At 47.0% G+C, this 19,867-nt stretch overlaps 2 protein-coding genes across 3 annotated transcripts in view; both read left to right on the top strand.

Annotated features, from left to right (window-relative positions):
• Window positions 1–3,809, top strand: part of RHEB (Ras homolog, mTORC1 binding) — a 37,582-nt gene extending 33,773 nt beyond the window's left edge. For both annotated transcript variants that reach the window (XM_079302888.1, XM_079302887.1), the window contains one exon: window positions 2,788–3,809. In XM_079302888.1, coding sequence (XP_079159014.1) covers window positions 2,788–2,880 — 93 coding nt within the window. In that variant the 3' untranslated portion in view covers window positions 2,881–3,809. The remainder of the gene's footprint in view (window positions 1–2,787) is intronic.
• A 7,765-nt stretch (window positions 3,810–11,574) lies between these two features.
• Window positions 11,575–19,058, top strand: CRYGN (crystallin gamma N). The gene is made up of 3 exons (XM_079299547.1): window positions 11,575–11,970; window positions 13,713–13,858; window positions 18,850–19,058. Exons 1-3 carry the CDS (start codon window positions 11,662–11,664, stop codon window positions 18,983–18,985), a joined length of 591 nt encoding a protein of 196 aa, XP_079155673.1. The 5' UTR covers window positions 11,575–11,661; the 3' UTR covers window positions 18,986–19,058.
• The last annotated feature ends 809 nt before the right edge of the window (window positions 19,059–19,867 follow it).

Here is a 19,867-nt window from a genome sequence, read left to right as displayed (position 1 = left end):
AGATTAACTTAAACAAACTATGCCTATTCTGCCACGAGTTATCAAAAGATAACATGACTAGGAGTAGATGGAAAGTGAGAGAGGCAAAGATTAAAGCTGTGGTGGTGATAAATGAGAGGGGCTGGCAGGAGTTCTCAAGGACTTGAGTGTGTGCCAGCTCCTCCAGACATGAGTGACCTGGTAGGACTTTGGGAGGAGCCTGCATATCACCAGCACATCAGTCATCAAGGGAAATCCCTGGGCTTTGGGAAGGCAATCCTGACACTTAATGGAAAGACCTCTCTGAGATGACTGCTGGGCTGCTGCTGTCATGTCTTCTCAAGCTGCTTAATTATTGCCAGACATGTTGAACTACTTTGGCTACCTTCAGGAACTTCAAGTCCTTTCTTGTGGAATTCCCTACACAGTGTCACCTAGGCAGTAGTAGAGTGGTTCATCTTAATCCCAATGCAATAAAGTCACTCTTGGAAATACAGCCAGAATCCAAAATGGTCTTAAACACAGGTGAAGCTGGAGGCCAGCTTCTACTGAAAAAATTTAGGAAGTAACAAGCAACTAAATTGTGTTCATCCAGTTATGCAAAATGTATTGGATAAATTGCAAAAGAAGCAAGGAAGTAGCAAAGTAAGTTGCTTCTTACCAAAATGGAGCTCTCTTAAAAAGCAAGTGCTTGGTTGTGCTTCTTTTTTCAAGGGCAGCTTCATCCTGGAGCTCAGAAGATGCACTGTGTAGTAAACACTTCAGAGTAGTTTGGAATCCAGGGATCTGGCATGTTTGGACTGGCAGAGGATGGGGAAAAAAACCCCTCTTTTACCTGGCTGTTGTTCAAATTCCTGTTCCCAGTTCTGTTCTAGGATAAACCAGTGGTGTGAGCAGCTGAGAGTTTCCTCTTTGAAATAATAAAACAATTGCCAAAGGGTGACTCTGGCAGTGTGGGCTGGATTTGGGTGGTTGCACCTTCCTGCTGCCTCCTGGCAGCACATTCCCAACTCCCTGCCCCTGCAGGGAATCTGCCTCCTGAGCTGCCTGTCCTGCTCACACATCTGCAGCAGCAGCTGAGCCTCTGGTGTCCCCTGCTCACTGCTGGGCTCTGGGCAGCAGGTGTTGCCCAGGCTGCCATCTCCTTTGTCTGCTCAGGGAGAAAGGTAGAGGGAAAAGCCAGATGGCTTCCTGTGGGCTAGGTGTAACCCACATTCCATAGTTGGACCATATGGAGGCAGATGCATATAAAGTCTGGCTGCATCCTTTATTCCTTGTCACAGAACACCTTCTGTATTGTTTAAAGGCTCAGTCTAAAACTCTTCAGCATGTTTGAGCTGAATTCCAAGGCATTCACTGTAGGACAGTAATTAAACCTTCCCAGTGAATGCATGCATATTTTCTGTGAAATGAATTAACAAACTCTGTGAACTCCTACATCTTAGTGCTTCAAACAGCACATCTTTGACAGGGAATGTGCAGCTTTTTGGTTGGCAGAGTAAGTTGTGGAGGTTTTTTAATGGGTGCTGTGAAACGTGGGCAAAAAGAACTTGTGTATTAAAATGAAACCATTGAAAAATTTGACTCTAAGGAAATGGTGATGCAGTATATTTGTAAATCAGTGCATCACCAGGTTTTGATTAAGGGAAACTCTTCATTATTGGAAGCACTTTGATAACAACTGCAGTCCTGGCCATGATTCTCCTAAAGTCTTAAATGTGTTGTATCATTACTGAACTAATGAGCCATTTCTGTCAGGTTCTGCTGGGATTGCAGGAAACTCCATTATATGGAGGAATACCCTGTTTTCCAGCTGGTGAAACACTTTAAATAGTTCCAGAGATCGTACTGTGCACAAACAGTATAAATGTGGGAAACTTTAACATTAAGTCTAATCTTGTTGAGATTGCTGTGGGGCTTCAGTCAATGAGATTAATTTGGAAGTGATCCAGTTAAGAATTACATCTTGTGGAGGTGGAAAAACATCTGTTAAATCAGAATATGTAGCCATAAATCACAGGGTGCTCTTCAGCCTGCTGATTAAAACCAACAAAACCCCCTTTTTATCTTTTTTCTAACATGGCTGCTTTTATATAATAAATACACTTTCCTGTGCTTGGAGTTCTTGAAGTGGATGGCCAGAGGTTGGCTGAAATGGCAGTCTGAGATGGTTGAGAGACCATTTCACACACTGAAGCTCTAGTTATGCAGTTCATGTTATTTAAAATGTAACCCCTTTTTTCTCAGGAGGGCTTTATTGAGGGATGTTCCTTAATATTAGTGACTTCTCAGCTTGTGCTTTCCCCTTGTGCCCTTGCACTATGTCTAATACTTGTCCTACTGGTAGGGACAATGAGAAAATCAAGAGTAATAAAGTCACCCCTCATACTGAGTGATGTAAAGTCAGTGTTGAGAGCTGAAAAATATGCTGTCTTCTGTAATTCTTTATTATCTTAAAGATTACTGAGAGCAAACAGATTGGTTTATTCTCCAGAGCAGCACAGTATCCAAACCTTCAGTCAGTCACCCAGGGCATGTTCACCATGCAAAGCAGGGTGATCACAGTTATTAGCTCTGTTGTGAATCAGTTTGTGCCTGCCTTCCCTGCTGAGGATTGCTGTGGATAGGGGTTTGCATTTCCCTTTGAAACTAAAATTACTGTGTTTGCCCTCCTCAATTTCAGAATAAGCATTGGATGTGTGTTTATCTGCTGATGTAGTTGGTAAAACTGCTAACGTTTTTTTAGTTATTCTTTCAGTAAGTGGGCAGTCCTGGCTTCCCTCCTAATGGTGTGCTCTCTCTTTGCAGACTGCCGTTGATGTTTTTAAGAGGATAATTTTGGAGGCAGAAAAAATCGATGGGGCAGCTTCACAAGGGAAGTCTTCATGCTCAGTAATGTAATTCCACTGCAGAACCTGAAAACACTGGGAATACATTCTACCTGAAGAAGCAAAACTGCCCATTATCTTTAAGGATAAACTATGCTTCTCTTTTTTTTTTTTTCTTTTTTTTTTTTCTTTTTTCCTTTTTTTCAATTTTTTTTCTTCTGTTAACCTGAAAGATAAACAGTTGGTTTGGAGCCTTTCCCTTCAGATTATGTTAAACTCTGACTCCTGTGCAAATGGCTTCACTTCCATTTTCAAATTTTAAGCAATCATATTTTCAATTTATATATTGTATTTCTTAATATTATGACCAAGAATTTTACTGGCATTAATTTTTCAGTGTAGTTTGTTGGTTAGAATAATCATCAAAATGATGCATATTGTTACACTACTATTAACTAGGCTTGGATATCAGTGTTTCTTTGTGTTAAATGTATACTTGTAAATAAAATAGCTGCAAACCTTAAATGTTCTGTTTATAATTTTTCGTTGATTACTCCATATCAACTTTTTTTCTTTTTTTTGTGAAAAATGTTCACCTGCTGACCTTAAGAGGAGGCGTGAGATCCTTGGAGCCAATGGATTGTTTGACTATTGCTCGGGAAGTTGTTTGCGAGTGATCCCAAACGTTTTTGCTACTGGAACTCCAGGCTGCCCAAGCAGCTCTGCTTTGCTTTGTGCCCAGTTATGGGAAGGAGAGACAAGTGCCAGCTTTATTTGGAAGGGAAGTCCTGGGTTCCAGTCAGAACCTGCTCTGTGTTTTTCCTCTGTAACCGTTGAGTAAAGGGCGCGCGGAGCCGCCCCGAGTTCCTGCGCTATGGACTGTTCACGCGGACTTGTGACTGGGAGTGCTGTCAGGATGGAGTGGATTTATCCAGGTCACAAGCATAGACTTGTTAAGAGAACAAAAATGTCATTTAAAATAAATTGCACGTCCTGAACGAATCGGTGTGGGCTGTTTGTTGTTGAATTCCTGTGCTCCTGTAGTGCTGCTAGAGGTGAGTGGCCTCCTGCTGCCTGGCCATGCACGCTTCAGGGTGCCTGCACAGCCTGACCAACTTCAAGCTTTTCCTTGGCTTTTGGACTGCAGGCTTAGCCAGTCATAATCTGTCAAGTCTGGAAACAAACTACTTACAACTATATATTTTAAAAATTTGCAGTTGACCTACTTTGTATTGAAAAGCAGAACGAAACCCAAAACAGTAAAAACAAACAAGGCTGACTCAGGGAACAGCTAATTAAATGAAGTGTTTCGCCTGCATTTTTGTATTCATTTGAAAACTTAATTTCTTACAGGGATACAGAGGAAGGGAACGTTGGAGTGTTTTTGCAACCAGAATTAGCTTTGACCTTCCAGTCTGTGCTAAAAGATACAAATGAAGCATTTTGTTCCATTGTTTTCTTTGTGCAATTGTTCCCTCATATCATACACAAAATGGTCTAAACCTCTCAACAGTGTACATAGGAAAGCTTGGTATTTTCTTTGGTCATCATGAGAGTAACTGACAGAGAAAAAATAATTGCCCTTTTTCTACGCTTATGATATTTCCTAATGTTTCTGAAAACCCATTTTCCATTAATTCCCACACCTTGTGCCAAGCACAGGTTAAGTTGTGGGGTGGTTGTTATGCATGATGGATTGCTGGAGTGCAGCAGAGAGCTCGTTCAGGGAAACAAATCCATGCTTTGGTTTTGGAACCAGACTGAGCTGGGGCTGTTTCCTGCCCGTGAACCTGCAGCACGGGAGCAAGGGTCACTTGGCTGCAGTGGAATGGCTGAGGATGCAGAGCATGGCCTGAGCAGCACAGCACAGGGTGTGTCAGTTCAGGGTGATCCTTCAGTGCCCCATTCCTGGGGCTGATGAGCTGTTGCATGACCTAAGGCTGTGGCACTGCATCACAGACACAACGTCATGTTCTGCGTCACAGGGTGGAAATTCTGGAGTAACACAAATCTCAGTGACCACATCTTCTCCATTTTTTTTGTTTTCAAACTCTGGCTGCAGGTCTACTGGCATCAGTCTAACCCCTATAATAGCTGCTGCATTGCTTCTTGAGGTGTCCCAGCTGCTAGGAGTTTTAAAGGAGATGCATGAGGACCTGTGCAGTTTTAACAGTCTGGGATAACAGGTCCTGCCTTCCAGTGGTGAGACTTTCCAGAAGGACTTAAAGGCAAGTGCAGATTCTCTGGATGATTTGTGGTGGGAGTTTCTGATACTAGAAAGGGACATTTCACAAGGCCATGTATTGATAGGACAAGGGACAATGGCTTCAAACTGCAAGAGAGAAGATTTAGAATAATTAATAGGAAGAAAATCAAGGGCAGTGATACACTGGAACAGGCTGCCCAGAGTTTATGGATGTTCCACAGAGCCAGGTTGGCTCTGAGCAGCCTGGTCTAGCAGAAGGTGAACATGTGGCAGGGGGTTTAGAACTGGCTGGGCTTTTGGGTCCCTTCCAGCCCAAACAATTCCAAACACTGAGAGATACGTGTACTGCTCTTGCATTTTCTACAATAGCTGAAGAATTAAACTCATCCACATGTGTTGTTCCCTTCTTCCCCTTTCTGCTTCATCCAGTAAAAAATGGATATTATTCTACTCATCCAAGCGTTTCTCTGCTAATAAGATGTAAAGAGCAGCCATGTGCAGTTGGCTTGCAGTTCTGCTGAGAAGGGTAGTCAAGCGTGGTCAGTGAATTCCTCCTCATCCTTGGCTGTGCAGAGATTTCATTTGGCTTCTCAGGATGGCACCTTCATCAGCTGGAGTCTAACAGAGGCTGGGGCAGCCTTGTACTTCCTTGTACTGAGCTGGCACAGGCTTCACCCTGACAGCCCTGAAGGGAGGGGTGGGGCAATTGTGGAAGTCTTGTTATGTACAGAAACAAAATACTGCTTTGTAGCAAACTGCTGCTTTCCTGGAGTTAATGAATTTACACAACCTTATATGGGTTCTCTGATAGGAAAAGAATTTTGTAGACTTAATAATCTTATTCTTAAGGGATGATCTTTTGCAAAGGTGAAAGTGCAAAAAGCATTTTCCTGCTGAGGAAATGAGCAAAATTTTTTCACTGTGAGGTTGAGCACAGTCCACCAGTTTCCCACCTTGGACATACTCAAAAGCCACTTGGACATGGTCTAAGCTACCAGCTCTGGGTGACCCTGCTTGAACAGGGGTTGGGCCAGGTGTCCTCCAGGGGTCCCTGCTGACCCCAGCCATTCTCTGGTTATGTGAAGATTACCTACTCTTAAGTCACATTAAGTTCTTATTGACTTGTGTGGATTTACAATGCCCTGGTTTGGAAGTGACTCCTGCCTTGCTTGTGCCCCTGTCCAGCTCCTCACTTTGCTGTGTGAATAATCCTGAGTCCTCAGGGCTGGAGCTGCCCAGCTCTCAGCCTGCTGTCCCTGCAAAGCTGAGGATGAGTAAGGCAGTGGGGCAGGTGAGCTCAGCAGGGGAGGATGGACTGCAGGTGCTAAATGGATACATGAGCCTTTTCCCCTGTTATTTCCATGCATAGCAAAGTTTGTCCCTGCCTGTTTAACTCCATAACAGGGAGTTTGGGGAGCCAGCTCTGGGGCTGTGGGGCCTTAAAGGTTGGTGAGTCCATGCTGGAGAAGGAAAAAGCTGGAGAAGTGTTTTCATTGTCCCTCTGTGTCTGCAGTAGCTGTGCTGTTGTATCTGGATGAGCTGCAGATGTCCCAGGTGCTCTGTGAGCACAGTGCAGGTGTTGGTGATGTGCCCAGGCTTGCTGGGCTTACCCTGCCAATTAACACTGCTGAGCTTCTCCAGAAGGAGAAATCAACAGCTTCTAATTAGCCCTTATGTAATCAGGACTGCTCATCTTCAGAGCATTTTGCTAATACTGACTCATCTTCACAACTTCATCTAATAAGGTCAAAATGGCTCCCCTTTGATAACTGGGGAGGGGAAGTGAAAACCTTTGCACAGATCCCTTCAACTATTGTGAGTATTCAGAAATGTGGCTAAACTGGTCTGGATGATGAGTGTCCTTAGCATCCAGCTTTTCCTTGGATATCCTGTTTCCCTACTGGAACTTTTACTTTTTTGAAATACAATGAAAATGGAAAGGATTTCACCCCCCAGGCTTTCTGACTCTTTCCAAAATGAAGTCCAAGACCCATCTCAGTCAGATGCTGAGGTGTGTGATGATCCCTAGACAGAATATTACTGAAAGCAAGACTGTAATTGGCTACACCTGACCAGCAGGTCCCCTCTCCACGGTGAGGAGCTGTTTTTCCTAGCAGGAACCTGGCCAGATGAATCATTTTGTGTCACGGTTTGCTGAGTCTGAGGAGGTTTTTTGGAGTCCTTACCCCACATGGGTGACATGAGGTGTTGCTGACATGAAATGGGTGGTGAGCCAAAGTGGTGGGATGGTGACCCTTGGTAGAGATATTCCAGAGATTTTTATGTAGTAGTGCATCCATGCTGAAGGCAACACATTGAACTCAACCATTGCCTAGCAGCTGATTCCCATTTCCAGCAACAAGTGATGCATTCTGCCAATGAGGGTGTGGGTTGAATGTTTTGCAGAGATGCTCTGCAGTCAATGTACCCAGTCCCCCTGGCAGCTCTGGGAGGCAGCACGTGGTGCAGGTACAGAGAAATTGGTACTTTTGGCAGCTGGTCTGAGGTGGGCCAGGTCTTCATTTTGCACAGAAACTCTCCCTTGAATCATGAGATGGTTTCTCACTCAGTTCTGTAACTGCTCTGAGGAGGCTCACAGGATATGCTCATCATTCCCAGCAGCAAGCCAAAAATTTTTCGGTGGGAAGGAGCAAGACCTATGGTTGTTTCATATTTAATGAGCTCAAAGTATCTCATCCTGAGGTATGTGAAAAATCCATGAGCTTTTCAAAGCAAGGTGGTGTTTTGAAAGCCCTGAGCTAGGGATTTTCCGTGCCAGGTCTTACACTGCTTTGCAAATATTACAGGCTCCTCCAGAAGCTGGTGTGGCTCTCAGAGGATGTGGAACAACTCCTTGGCTGTTGTTCCATTAATGGTTACTTGTGTTGGGCTGTACCAGCTGTAGGAGGTACCTCTGAGCAGAATGCTAATCCTGCTAAGCCTCTGACATGGAATACTCCCAAAGATTCACCTCCAGGAGTCACACCCTGCTCAGCTCCCCTGGCTCTGGCCTGGACAATTTGGAGAGCAAATTGTCTCTTACCAGTTCACTCCTCAGTCTTGTGGCTGCAAATGCCAGCAGGAATAGCACAGCCTAGAGCTGCCTTTGTAGGCATTCAACCCAGTTCCTCCCTCTAAACCAAACCCACAAAAGAATCTCAGAGTTTGGGGTTTTGACTGTTAAAGCCGGATACTCAAACTTACAAGTTCATTTCCAGTGTTTCATCCTTTAAGCAGCCACAGTGGAAGAAAGCTGCCCACAGCCCTTTTGCTGTGGGGCTCAGGATCAGATGCACCTTGGCACGAGCAGGAGGCAAGGTCAGCCCCAGCATCACTTGTCTGAAAGGTTGTTAGTGGCCACAGGCTCCTTAGGATGCTCCTTCCTTCCTTTGGCAGCCTTTCCATCTTTGGCAAGGAGCTAAGGGGATTTGTCCAGGAATTGTGATCTGCCATTCTTCCATATTTCTTTTTCCCCCATCATTTTCCTTTTTTCTAGAGATGGATCCTTCCTTATTTTATATCTTGAATGTGGTTTCTCAAAGAAATGAGGATAAAATTGCCACAACCTCTTTCCATCTCTCCTGAAATAACTTTTGAACCTGTTGGACAATTTCTAAGAAATCTGACTGCTGGCCACAAGTCTCAGATTCATCAAGCTCTTGCACATTGAAATGTCACACCTTAAGAGAAACAGGAAAATCCCATCATGAGACAGAGCCAGAGGAAACCAGGCTTTTGTGGTTCCATAAAAATCTCTTTGGGTCTTCCTCTCCAGGCACCCAACTTTGGACAGTGCAAAGAGCACATGAGCTACAACCCCAGTGGATGGAGAATTGGATCCCAATGCCAGCAATGGTGCCACCCCACTGTCCTTGTGCTCCCAGCCATGGCCCAGAAGAGGGACACTTCTCCTTCCCTCCCAGAGCACTGACTGCAAGGTCAGGGAATGGCTGGTTCTTGGGAACACTGCTAGTGCCCCTCATCTTGGCTGCAGCTCTTCCAAGTGGAACTTTCTGAACTTTCCCCTGCACCATATGGTGATCAATTTAACACCTTAAAATTAGCACTGGCATTTCCAAGAGGTTTTGTGCAGGGTTTTGGGGTTTTTTTTCTAAACAGAGGGTTTTTTTATTGTTTCCTGCCTCACAGCACAGCACATACATGTGAGGTGTTCCTGCAATGCCTGCATCAGCTGGAGAATGTGTTTCCTCTCCCAGCACAAAGTGCCCCTTCCCTCCTCCACCATATCCCAGTCAGTGACATCCTCCAGCTCAGCCTATGTGTGTCTGCACACGCACTTATTAACTTTTCCATCTTAATTGAAAGGGTGGCACACGTTTGAGCCCTAATGATGACATCCTTTCTCCTGAAGCAGTCTTTAATCTTGAGGTGATGCAGTGAGCTGAGGAAGCAGAGCGGGGCTGCCCAGCCAGGCTGCTGGCACAAGTGAGGATGGGAATGACCTGCCAAGAAACCAATGGAGGTTTGCTGGTTTGGATTTGAAGCATGTGCCTGATGGTCCAGGGAGAGAGGTGGCAGCAAGGGGAGGTGATGGGGGCCAGTGGGTGAGGAGGATTCAATGAGCAGGAGCTGTGTATGGAGTCTCTTGCAGAGCTATTAAAAAGCATAAAAGGCAAATCTCCTCTTAACATGGTCCCTTGGTACATCTCTGCATGCTGATCCATGGGCCACCCCCATTCATCTGCCTTTACCTCTTCATAGCTTGGCTCGTTGGTATAAACTGATGGGGTTTATGGGCTGGGAGCTTCCTTTGCTATTTGCTCTGGGAATATGATAGCTAAAATCCCTGGATATTCTTACAACACAGACAGGACTTCATGGTCCCATATATCTGCAATGTAAGTTACTTTAGTACAGTGTGGTGGTTTGTAAAGGTTTCCTGAACTTTCCACCTGCCGAGACCTGGGCAGCCTCCTTTGAACCTGACAAAGTCCAGTCAATGCCTGATTTTTAATATTGACAGATTGTTACACCAATGAGAAAGTTAATGCGTCTCTGAGGCGGGGCCTGGGACAGCCAGACCCTGTTTTCAACCAGGGACCCCGATCGCCAGGGGCAGGGGAGGCTGCTCAGTTGATAAAATATTAAAGTGTGTGTGTGTCCCCTCTTCCTCCTGCAGAGAGCCCGGAGGCTCAGCAGAACATCCAGCCAACATTAAAACCCTGAACAGGGCTGAACCGGGGCACCATTCCTGCAATGCCCCCCCACCCTTGCATCTGGGCAGGGGGAAGGGGAGACCAGCAACTGGATGTAGCAAACACCAGAAAACTCATCACGGCTTTCTGGCTGGGCCCTTACAATCCTAGCCCAGCCCCAGCACGGCTTTGAATTTTCTGGTTCCATGGCTGTTTTGTGGTGTTTGCTACATCCAATTCCAGCCTGGTTTTCCTTTCCCCCTGCCCAGGGGGTGGTGTGAGGGGCGTCTTGTAGAGCTGGAGCCCAGCTGTGTCCCCCACACCACGGTGAGTCAGGGTTTCAATGCTGGAAGATCAAAATATTCCTGAGGACAATGCTCATGGGTAACATCAGTGGGTTTGTGAGCCCAACCTTTGTGCTTTGGAGGGGATCACATCCTTGGCTTTTGGAGGTGCCGTTTAGAGCTGTTCAAAGGTTGAATGAGAAACCATTGGTTTGACAGATGGAGTGCAATGTTTGTGGGTGAGGAGTCTTCAAAGACAGCCTCTCTTGGCTGCACACTGCAATAGATGGGAAGAAGCTGGGGAAAAGCAAACCTGACATAGAGAAATTATGTGTCATGCTTAGAGATGCTGCTATTTCCTCATTTACTTGTTATCTGTTCTGAGGAAAAAGAAAAATAGGGGAAAACAGAGGGGGGAGTGGAAACAAGAAATAGAATAAAGACCAAAAAAAGGTCAAAAAAGTAAAAAAAAAAAAAAAAAAAGAAGTCCTCCAAAAAGGAGCAGTAAATGTGCACTGCTAATCGACCAAAGCCCTGCCAAGCAAATCTTTTGTCAGATCATCTGCCCAAAATCAAAAGCCCGGACTCAGCAGGCCCCGTTACCGGCGGTTCTGCCTACGAAGCAGGAAAGCGCAAAGCCCCCGGTTCCCGCGGCTTTGTTAAAAAGCCCTCGCGACACCAGCCCCGGCCCGGCCCCCCCCCCGGCAGCCCCTATATAGTGGGGTGTCCAATGATCTGTCCATCGCCGTTCTGCTCTGGCTCCGCTCTTGGTCTTGGATAACAGCCAGCAGAAAATGTCTCAGTACTCAGGAAAAGTAAGTAACGACCCAACTGCTTCCCTTTCAGCCTGGGGCCGCAGAGCCCGAGCATCCTCCGGGTGGAAGGAGTTGATGAGGATAATAGAGCCAGCAGACGTGGCGTGAGTGATGATCCCACATTTGGTAGCAGGGATGGGGAGGGTGTGGCAGAAGGAGCTACTTTTCGGGAGCTGAATTTCCTGTTTGAACATTCCCACTGGAAATATGTGTGAGTGAGCACGAGGCGGCGAGAAGTGTCATAAATGCGGGACGCACTGCGTTCCCAGAAAAACAAATACACTTCTTAGGAAAAAATGCCAGCGATGCTGCGCTCCTTTTGCTGGAAAGCAGCTAAAATAACCCAAACCACCCGGAAATGATGCATCTGCAAGAGATTCCCATCTGCTTGGAATGGGAGTGTGGCCGTGTCCCTGCTCTTCACCGCAGGCCCTTTCTCCTCCCTTCCCCCAGATCACTTTCTACGAAGGCAAATGCTTCACAGGCAGGAAGCTGGATGTTTGTGGCAGCTGCAACAGCTTCCAGGACCAAGGTTTCCTCAACCGGGTCAACTCCATCTGTGTCCAGAGTGGAGCTTGGGTCTGCTTCGACCACCCCGACTTCCGAGGGCAGCAGTACATCCTGGAGCACGGCGAGTATCCCGATTTCTACCGCTGGAACGGGCGCAGCGACCACCTGGGCTCCTGCCGGCCCATCGGGATGGTGAGTGGGGTGCTGCTGGTGTTGGCTCTCCCACAAGAGCAACGTTGGGTTTAGTTTGTCCTGCTCACAGGAGCCCTGTGAATAAGTGCCATAAAATCTATGTTCTTTAGGAACAGGGTATCCCATTGAGCAGGAAAGAGTTTCCTGGGTGTGTTTGTCCCTGTTCAGAGCAATCTGTGCACACCACAAAGCCCGGACAATTTCCCCAGACAGGAGATACATCTTCTTCCTCACACCATGAAACAGTGCCTTTAACAGGATGAGATATTCCCATGGTTTTCCAGATGAGATGGCAAGGTCCTGCTGGTACCATGTGCTTTTCCTTTTAATGTAAGCTGCAATGAGATATTCACGGGGGAATTCAGAAGGAGATTCGTTGCCCAAGGCAATTTTGAGCTGCAGCAGCTCCATTTCCCCATGCACCCAAAGGGGGAGAGGGCAGCTTCAGGGCTTTCCAACCAGACCATAGGTCTCCTCCTAGCAAATTTTCATTGAACTGTTGTAAACCACCCTCTGACCCCAGTAATCTTAAACTAAACCCATTATTTTCCCTTCCCCTTATCAAGCTTTTAAAAGCACTGTCGTGAGAAAGGTTTAAATGGGAAGATTAAAAAGTAACAAAGAAAAACTAATATGGGTTGGGTCTCTCCACTGATTCTCCTATCACTGAAGGCCTCGGGGCAATGATGAGCCAGCTGGAGCTGATGGGATTTCTCACAGGCCCTGAAGCTGCTCTTGGCACAGCAGCAGGTCTGTTTCAGGTCTGTAACATCATTCCCAAAGCACCTCCATGATCCCTACGTGGAGGGATGCTCTGGCCCAGGCCCTGGACCCTGGCCAGCACAAGGATGTGCTCCTCCTTTCCTGGCCCAAGATTTCCCTGTGAGATGCCAGCAGGGGCTTTGAGGCATTAGTGCAGCGCAGATTCCCGGAGGAATGTTTGCTCAGGCACGGTATCCGCTTGGCTGCTGCCGGTGGCTGCCTGCTGTGGGGTTTGGCATGGCAGCCCGGCCTTCTTGTGTGCTGACGTTGTTTATTTGAAAAATGTGTTTAGGTATTCTTTGAATTTGGCTTAAAAATATCCTTTGAGCTTGCTCTGTCCCACATAGCTCTGCCACAGCCTGCAGAGATCTCCCCAGAGTAATTCGTGTCATGTGATGACTGTCAAGGGCTCACGCAGCAATGATGATGCTGGGAAAGTTTCCTTTTCTTCCCTCTGTTTTTATTTTCTTAAAAGAAAGGCACAGCATCTCTCACTAGGAACAGCAGCTATGCATGAAACTGGAGGCAATATGAATTAGTTTAAGGGAGTAGTCCAACATCTTTGTACACTCAGGATATGTTTTGGTTTTTTTCTGTTTCTGTTCGCAGAGCATTGGGGCTGCAGCTGATGCTGCATTTGGGATGGAGGGCTTGTGGGCTGGTGGGGGGGGATCTACAGGTGGATGAGGGGCTGCGTCTGCCTGAGCACTGGCACCCCACAATGTGTTTGCATGTGGACAGCAGCACAGGAAGGTGCAGCTGAGCACAGGGATGAGGGATTTTTGGCTGCTTTCATGGTTGGTGTGCTGGGAAGCAGCACAAGTTTGTGCGTGCTCTGTTCATGCTGGCACCAGCGGTCTTGGACTGCTCCTCATATTCCCCTTCCAAAGCACCCTTCTGTCTCTGTCTTACAAAAGCTGGAGAAACAGTCTGTTGCACTTTTTTGGTGTTGCTGTTGACTCCAATCCCTTTGTCCCCAGCACGGCGAGCATTACAGGATCGAAATATTCGAGGGGAGCCATTTTAGGGGTCCCAGCCTGGAGCTGACAGAAGACTGCTCCTTCCTGCAGGGACAAGGCTGGGACAAGACCTGCATCAATGCCCTCAAAGTGTACGGCGACGGCGCGTAAGTAATGCCACCTGTCCTGGCATCAGGCACTGCCCTGCTCCCTGCCCTGGGCACTGCAGGGACAGGGGTTGCAGACACTCCTCCCTCATGGAAAACCCTGTCAGTGCTGGGGGCACCTGGAGAGAGCCTAAAAGTGTTTGTTATGCCTATTGCTAAAGGTGAATGTTGGTGCCTGCCCACTGAGAGCTGCTTCAAAGGGGTTTGACTTTTGGAGGGTGGCAGTTAAGCACGAGCTACAAGAGCTCTGAGGCACCTTTTTAAGGTGTATGAAAAGGGAAGCCTAAAACCATCTCCTTCCTTCCTGCCTTCCTGCCTTCCACACCTCTTTCAAATCCGTGCTGAAGCTCTCAGGGGGGTTGGATGAATGGCTCCAGGTGATGCAGGTCAGGGCTTTTGCTTTGCAAGTGGCTTCACCACATTTTTTCCTATGATGGCAAAATTGAGGCAGCAGCATCTCCCCTTTACATCAAAGCCTGCCTCTGAAAGACAGGGCTGGCAGTGCTGGTGATGCCCAGACTGTGGCTCAGCCTCACTCTCCTGCTCCTGCAGATACCCCTGGAGGCCTGGGCAGGATGTCAGTTTTGCCTTTTCCTTGATGTTTGGTGGCAGTGTGTATTTTCTCAATGACGTTGGTCCTTTTTGTGTTTTTTTTTCTCTTATTGTCAGACAGGTCTGTCTGTCTCCCCTTTTCTCTGTCTGATAATTCTGTTTTCACTACAAGCATGCTGGGAGTTTGGGAATGTCATAACACTTCCCCAGAGCCAGGCAGAGGGTGGCTGGAGGGAAGCTCTGGGGCAGAGGGAAGCCCCTGCAGAGGAGGGAGCACCTTGTCCTTCACCTGTCCTGGACTGGATATTGTGCACCTCAGATACCTGGTGTGAGATGCTGGAGACTTTGTGTCTATTTTCTTCTAAGAATAGGGAAAAGTTGTTGCCATCCAAGCTCAAAACATCCTGACAGCAGCGAGTGTCCTGCAGGACCCTTTCAGATCCAAAAATCCTCTTCCAAAAATCTAGGTTTATGATTAAGCAATGGCAGTTAAATAAGGAGCAGAGCTACTTACTCCTGATGAGAAGAAATGGCTGGAGCCCACCAGGGACCCTGTTAGTGCTGAGCATTTGAGTACCAACACTACAAAGCTAAGAGGGAGCCTGTGAGTATTCTGGCAAGAGCTTTGGGGCCAATTTACTGCTTGGGTCCCTGTAGCAGAGCCTGGAGCTTGAGAAATTGGGAAGCTGCCCAGAAACTTTCAAGCACTTGAATTTTTCAGATTGATTTTCCCCCTCCCCTACAAAATATATAAAGGGCACAAAGCTTGCACTCCCTCAGATGGGAGTCTGGATTTTTTTTGTGTTAATATTACAGGACTTCTCAAGGTCGATGAATAGTGAGAAAAAATTGGAAAAAAATAAAGCAGGGAGAGGAGTGTGGTGAGGGAACTCGCTGAGGTTTGTAGCATTACATTCAGATCCTGGGAAGATCAGTGTTGGACATATTTGGAAAGTTAAAATGAAAATTCAAAGGCAGGACAATGGAGAGGGACCTGCTGTCCCAGGCTGCAGGAGGAGGGAGGGAAGGATGAGATACCACTGCAGAGAGGTGAGAGCAGAGAGAGAAAGCACCACTTTTATCCTTTGGATGGACCATGTAAACCCAGGTGCCTCCAGAGATGCTGCAGGTGTAGGTGGTGCTGGCATAACCTGGCAGAGCTGTCCCAGGACTCATCCTTGGCTGTTTGGGGAGCAGAGGAGATGGAGACAAAGGGAGTTTCAGCCACAGTCTCGCTCCGTGATTTTCACCCTCAGTTCCCACAACACGACATCTGTTGGATACAGAAATATTTGCTTCCATTTCAAAATCCATGGATGGTGTCATGTGCTGATAAAAAGTTGCTGCCTGAGCTTTGTGGAGGTGGCTGTGCCCGCGGGAAGTGATGATGGATCATCTGGAAACACAGAGACTAACGTCTGCTTTGGCATGGTGCACGGTGAGCCTGAGGGGGTCCAGCACCTTTCCTGCTGCCCTTCTGGGCTGGGTAGTTGCTACCCCACACAGCCAGGATGGGTGATGGTGAAGCTGTTTAAACCATGCTGGCAGTGAATTGCTATTTTGGAGCAGTTTTGAGGTGTCACCGCCTCCTCGGAAGCTGCTGCAGGTTTGTGGTGAGTGGCTTCGCCCGTCCCACGGGCAGAGCCAGCTCCAGTATCACATATGGTATCATCTGATTTTAGATGAAGATGTGTGGTTCTTGTCCTCCTTTGTGCCTCAGCCACTCCACAGAGGACGGCCTAGAAATAACAATTTTTAAAAGATGAATTCGTTTTGCGGTCCAGGAGAGAATACCCCAAAAAGAGCTTTACTACACTACAGTGGAATAACTTGAAGGAACCAAGCCAACCATTTATTCTGCTGAAGCATTCATGAGTGTTTGGTAGCTGTTCTGCAGTCAGGTTGTGAAATACAAAGCAGAACATGTACCCAAGTGCTGCTGCCCAATGAACATCACATATTTCTCAGCAAAGGTGATACCTGCCCATGGCACTGCTCAAGTCCTACAAGGAGAATGAGTGACTTTGAGCTCCACTGAAAGCCTCCTGCTTCCTTCAGGCTGATGCTACAGAACTCCCCTCCTCATTTTTCAGTTTGAGCAGCCAGTTTTGGCTTATAGGGTTTGAGTTGGTTCCATAAGCATTTTATTCCCATGTCCTTTGGGATTATGTGCTAATGAAACACAGCACTGAGATGTTTGAGGGCTGTGTGCTGTGTGCCTGGATCAGCTCTCCCATGCTGGGCTTGAGGACAGGATCATCTCTTTTTGTGTTTTCTGAGCTCCTGACTGACTCGATTTCCGCTCTCACTGATGGTCTCAGAGATCGTAAATTTTAGGCAATAAAGGAACAGCTAAGTGAGCCATACAGTCCTTCACTCATCACCTTGCACTGCCAACACACTTCACTCCCATCCTTTTGCTATTCCTTTTATTCCTTTGTTATTTGGTTTTCTCCGGCCTTTCCCTAAGCAGAGGGACAAGCCAGTGAATGTTCTTATCACCACACAAGGTAACTCAGTCTGCTTCCATCCACACCAAAGCCTGTCCCATTCCCTCCATGTAATGGTGCAGACACATCAACCATGTGTCTAGAAAAAAAATCTTGGGAAAGACAGTGACTGTGAGGGGCTGCTCTTCCCCTTGCTCTATTCCTCAGGGTGTACCTGTTGTTGGAAGATGTCCTAGAGCAGCAGAGCTGAAAAGAAAGAGGAGGGAAATTTTATAAATGGTTGTTAACTAAGCTGGGGACACTCTCTGTCACTGCACACTGGAATATGTGGTGGGGGTACACTACACTCACAGGTGAGCAGTGGGCAGTCTTCCCCACAGGCTGCAAAGTGAACATCAAAGGAAAAGGCTGAGGATGACTTTGTAATTCCAATTTGGATATAAACTGGCTGCAACAAGTGCCAGAGAATGAGGCTGGTTACTTTTAGGAACCACGTGTCAGTGACGCCATGCACAGGGCTCAGATACTATAGGATGCTCTTCCATAAAACCAAGGCACAGTATTCCATGCTGATATCCACATGCTGGTCCTGCTCATGCACTGGGATCTGGAGAAGGAACCACCACAGTCCCACCTCATGTCCTCTCAGAAATACAAAACAAATATGTCAAAGAACCTGCAAGATGCCTTGGATAAATACACCAAACTTTTCTTGTTTTGTTTTTAAAATAATGCCCATGGGTGGCTGATTTTATAAAAAACTTCTTTCCCAAAGCCTCCAGCTTTTTGCTTTGGGTTAGACTGATCTGAGTTCACCAGCTGTTGTCTGACCCTTAAGGCCCAGCAGTCTCTGACCCCTCAGTATTTGAAGAAGTTTCTCCCTGGAAATCCCACATACACTAGGTCCCAACCCCAATGTCCCAGCCGAATTCCTGTGAAAACAGACCACAGAAATTGAATGATTTGGAGGATTACATTTCTGCTTTGTTGTCATTGCTAAACAAATAGATGGGAAAAGAAGCAGAGATCCTCATAAAATCTTTAAAAATATGAGGATGAGAGGAAAGAGGCAGAGATGAGCAGCTCAGCAATGACGGGGTGAAAACCTGACTGTAAAACTGTCAGAGCAATGGCAAAATTTGGTTAAGAGGCATGGTAGATTCAAATAGAGAACAAGAATGACACTTGTGGCCTCAGTAAGATCATGTGAAGTGAAGGGAGAGAAAAGCAGCAAAATTGTCCTTCTTGACTGTCAGAATTGCCCTTGACTTGACCTTCAAATGGAGAAAGACATGTCACAAGCCAGGTCAATGCAGAACAATGTAGACAAGCCAGATGAAGATGTCAGGCATGCCAAAGTCACCAGAGTTATTGAATGTTGTATCCATTTGACTGCATTCCAAGGGAAAGTTGTCATTAACCCGGGATGTAGAGATAAAAGAAAGATAACCAAGCCAAGACCTGCTTTCTGTTGGAAATGTCAAAGAGGCCATTAAGAATTACTAACAAAGAGAAATTACTAAATATGGTTCCCATCATAGCTAATGAATCAGTTCAAAGAGGCAGAACATACATCAAGCATTGCATGTTTCTCTTCACAGTCCCTAAAAAAGGGGTTTATGCAGGGGCTGAGGGGATTCATGTCCTTCTTTAGCACTATCAAATGCTATTAAATTGTTTCTGTTGCATGTGGCAAAGCTCAGAGAGATCCATTCTTACAGTAAAGTGAAACAGGGAGCCCTTGGGCCCAGGCTTTACTTTTATCCAAAAACAAGGTCCAGTTTGGCTGTGGGTATTTTTCAGGCCATGCTGGGGGGAGCAGGGAGAAGCCCCCACAGTGAGGTGCACCAGGAGCATTTCTGTGTGCAGGATGGGACTGGGAATCAGGCCCTGGTGGTTTGCAGCACAGCAGTGCCTAAAGCAGCCCCTTGGAGCAGCCATTACAGGAGCAGAGTGCAGGGACCCAGGTGACCCTCCCTTTGTGCCCAGGTGGGTGCTGTACGAGGAGCCCAACTACCGAGGCCGCATGTACGTGGTGGAGCGCGGCGAGTTCAGCAACTTCAACGAGTGGCAGGCGCGCAGCGCCAGCGTCCAGTCCATCAGGAGAGTCGTCAACTACTTCTAGCTGAGCTCCCTCCCTGCCAGCCATGGCTGCTGAGACTGAGCATCACCCTCCTCCCCACTCACTGACCCCTGGAATAAATTGTTAAACACCCCTTCTTGGCTATAAGCACTTTTTTCCACAACTAACATGAGTTCAAGAGAGAAGAGGCTCATAATCTCCCTAAGCTTGATTTCCATGCTGTAAATTTGCTTTGTTATTCTGCAGTGGAGGACATGAGAAGATGGGCTAGAACTGGTGGTGACAAGCAGATCTAGGAACATGCCTACCCTTGTGCTTGTGGTCTGACACACGTTCCCTCTGCCCTGACCAGGGCCACCATGTGATGGCCCCAGCTGACTCCTGATGCCTGGAGGGGGTCACATGGATGCACACATGGGTGGGGAGCGCAGGCACAGTGCCACTGGAGGCCATGTGAGGACACACGTGAGGATCATGTCATGCTGTGAGCATGACATGCTGGTCTTGATAAAAAGGTAAAAGCAACCATTCATCCTGAGTAACTTTAACTTTAGATCAGTACACATTAAAAATATGTATTAAAAAAACCCCCAAGCCTGAAGGCACAAAATCTGAGTAACCTTCTCTGTGTTTCCTCAACCCTTCAGATGACAATGACATTTTGAGGGATCAGCAGCAAAGGAAAACTGCCACTGAACTGCCACTTATTTCACAATCCTCTGCCCATCTTTCTACCCCTCCCGTGTTCCTGGTCCATCCCAGTTGTTTTGGTGCCCCTGAGCCCCATTCCATGGCTGGCAGTTGGGATGGGAACCACTCTGCTCCTTCAGCTATGGACCATCCACTGCAGCCTGGGAGCTTCCCCTGGCACGCAGCCCCCAATAGTGCAGCAGCCTCCCTTCTGTAAAGTCATAACCTGTGTTC

The sequence above is a fragment of the Erithacus rubecula genome, assembly GCF_903797595.1.
Source record: "Erithacus rubecula genome assembly, chromosome: 3".
NCBI classification, from domain to species: domain Eukaryota; kingdom Metazoa; phylum Chordata; class Aves; order Passeriformes; family Muscicapidae; genus Erithacus; species Erithacus rubecula.
The sequence above is the reverse complement of the archived record's forward strand: the minus strand, read 5'-3'. Positions and strand labels throughout refer to the sequence as shown.

Coding starts and splice junctions, on each gene's coding strand:
- CRYGN (XM_079299547.1), top strand. CDS start 11,662: ATGGGAGTGTGGCCGTGTCCCTGCTCTTCACCGCAGGCCCTTTCTCCT. Junction 11,971..13,712: donor CCTGCCGGCCCATCGGGATG/GTGAGTGGGGTG, acceptor CTTTGTCCCCAG/CACGGCGAGCATTACAGGAT. Junction 13,859..18,849: donor AAAGTGTACGGCGACGGCGC/GTAAGTAATGCC, acceptor CTTTGTGCCCAG/GTGGGTGCTGTACGAGGAGC.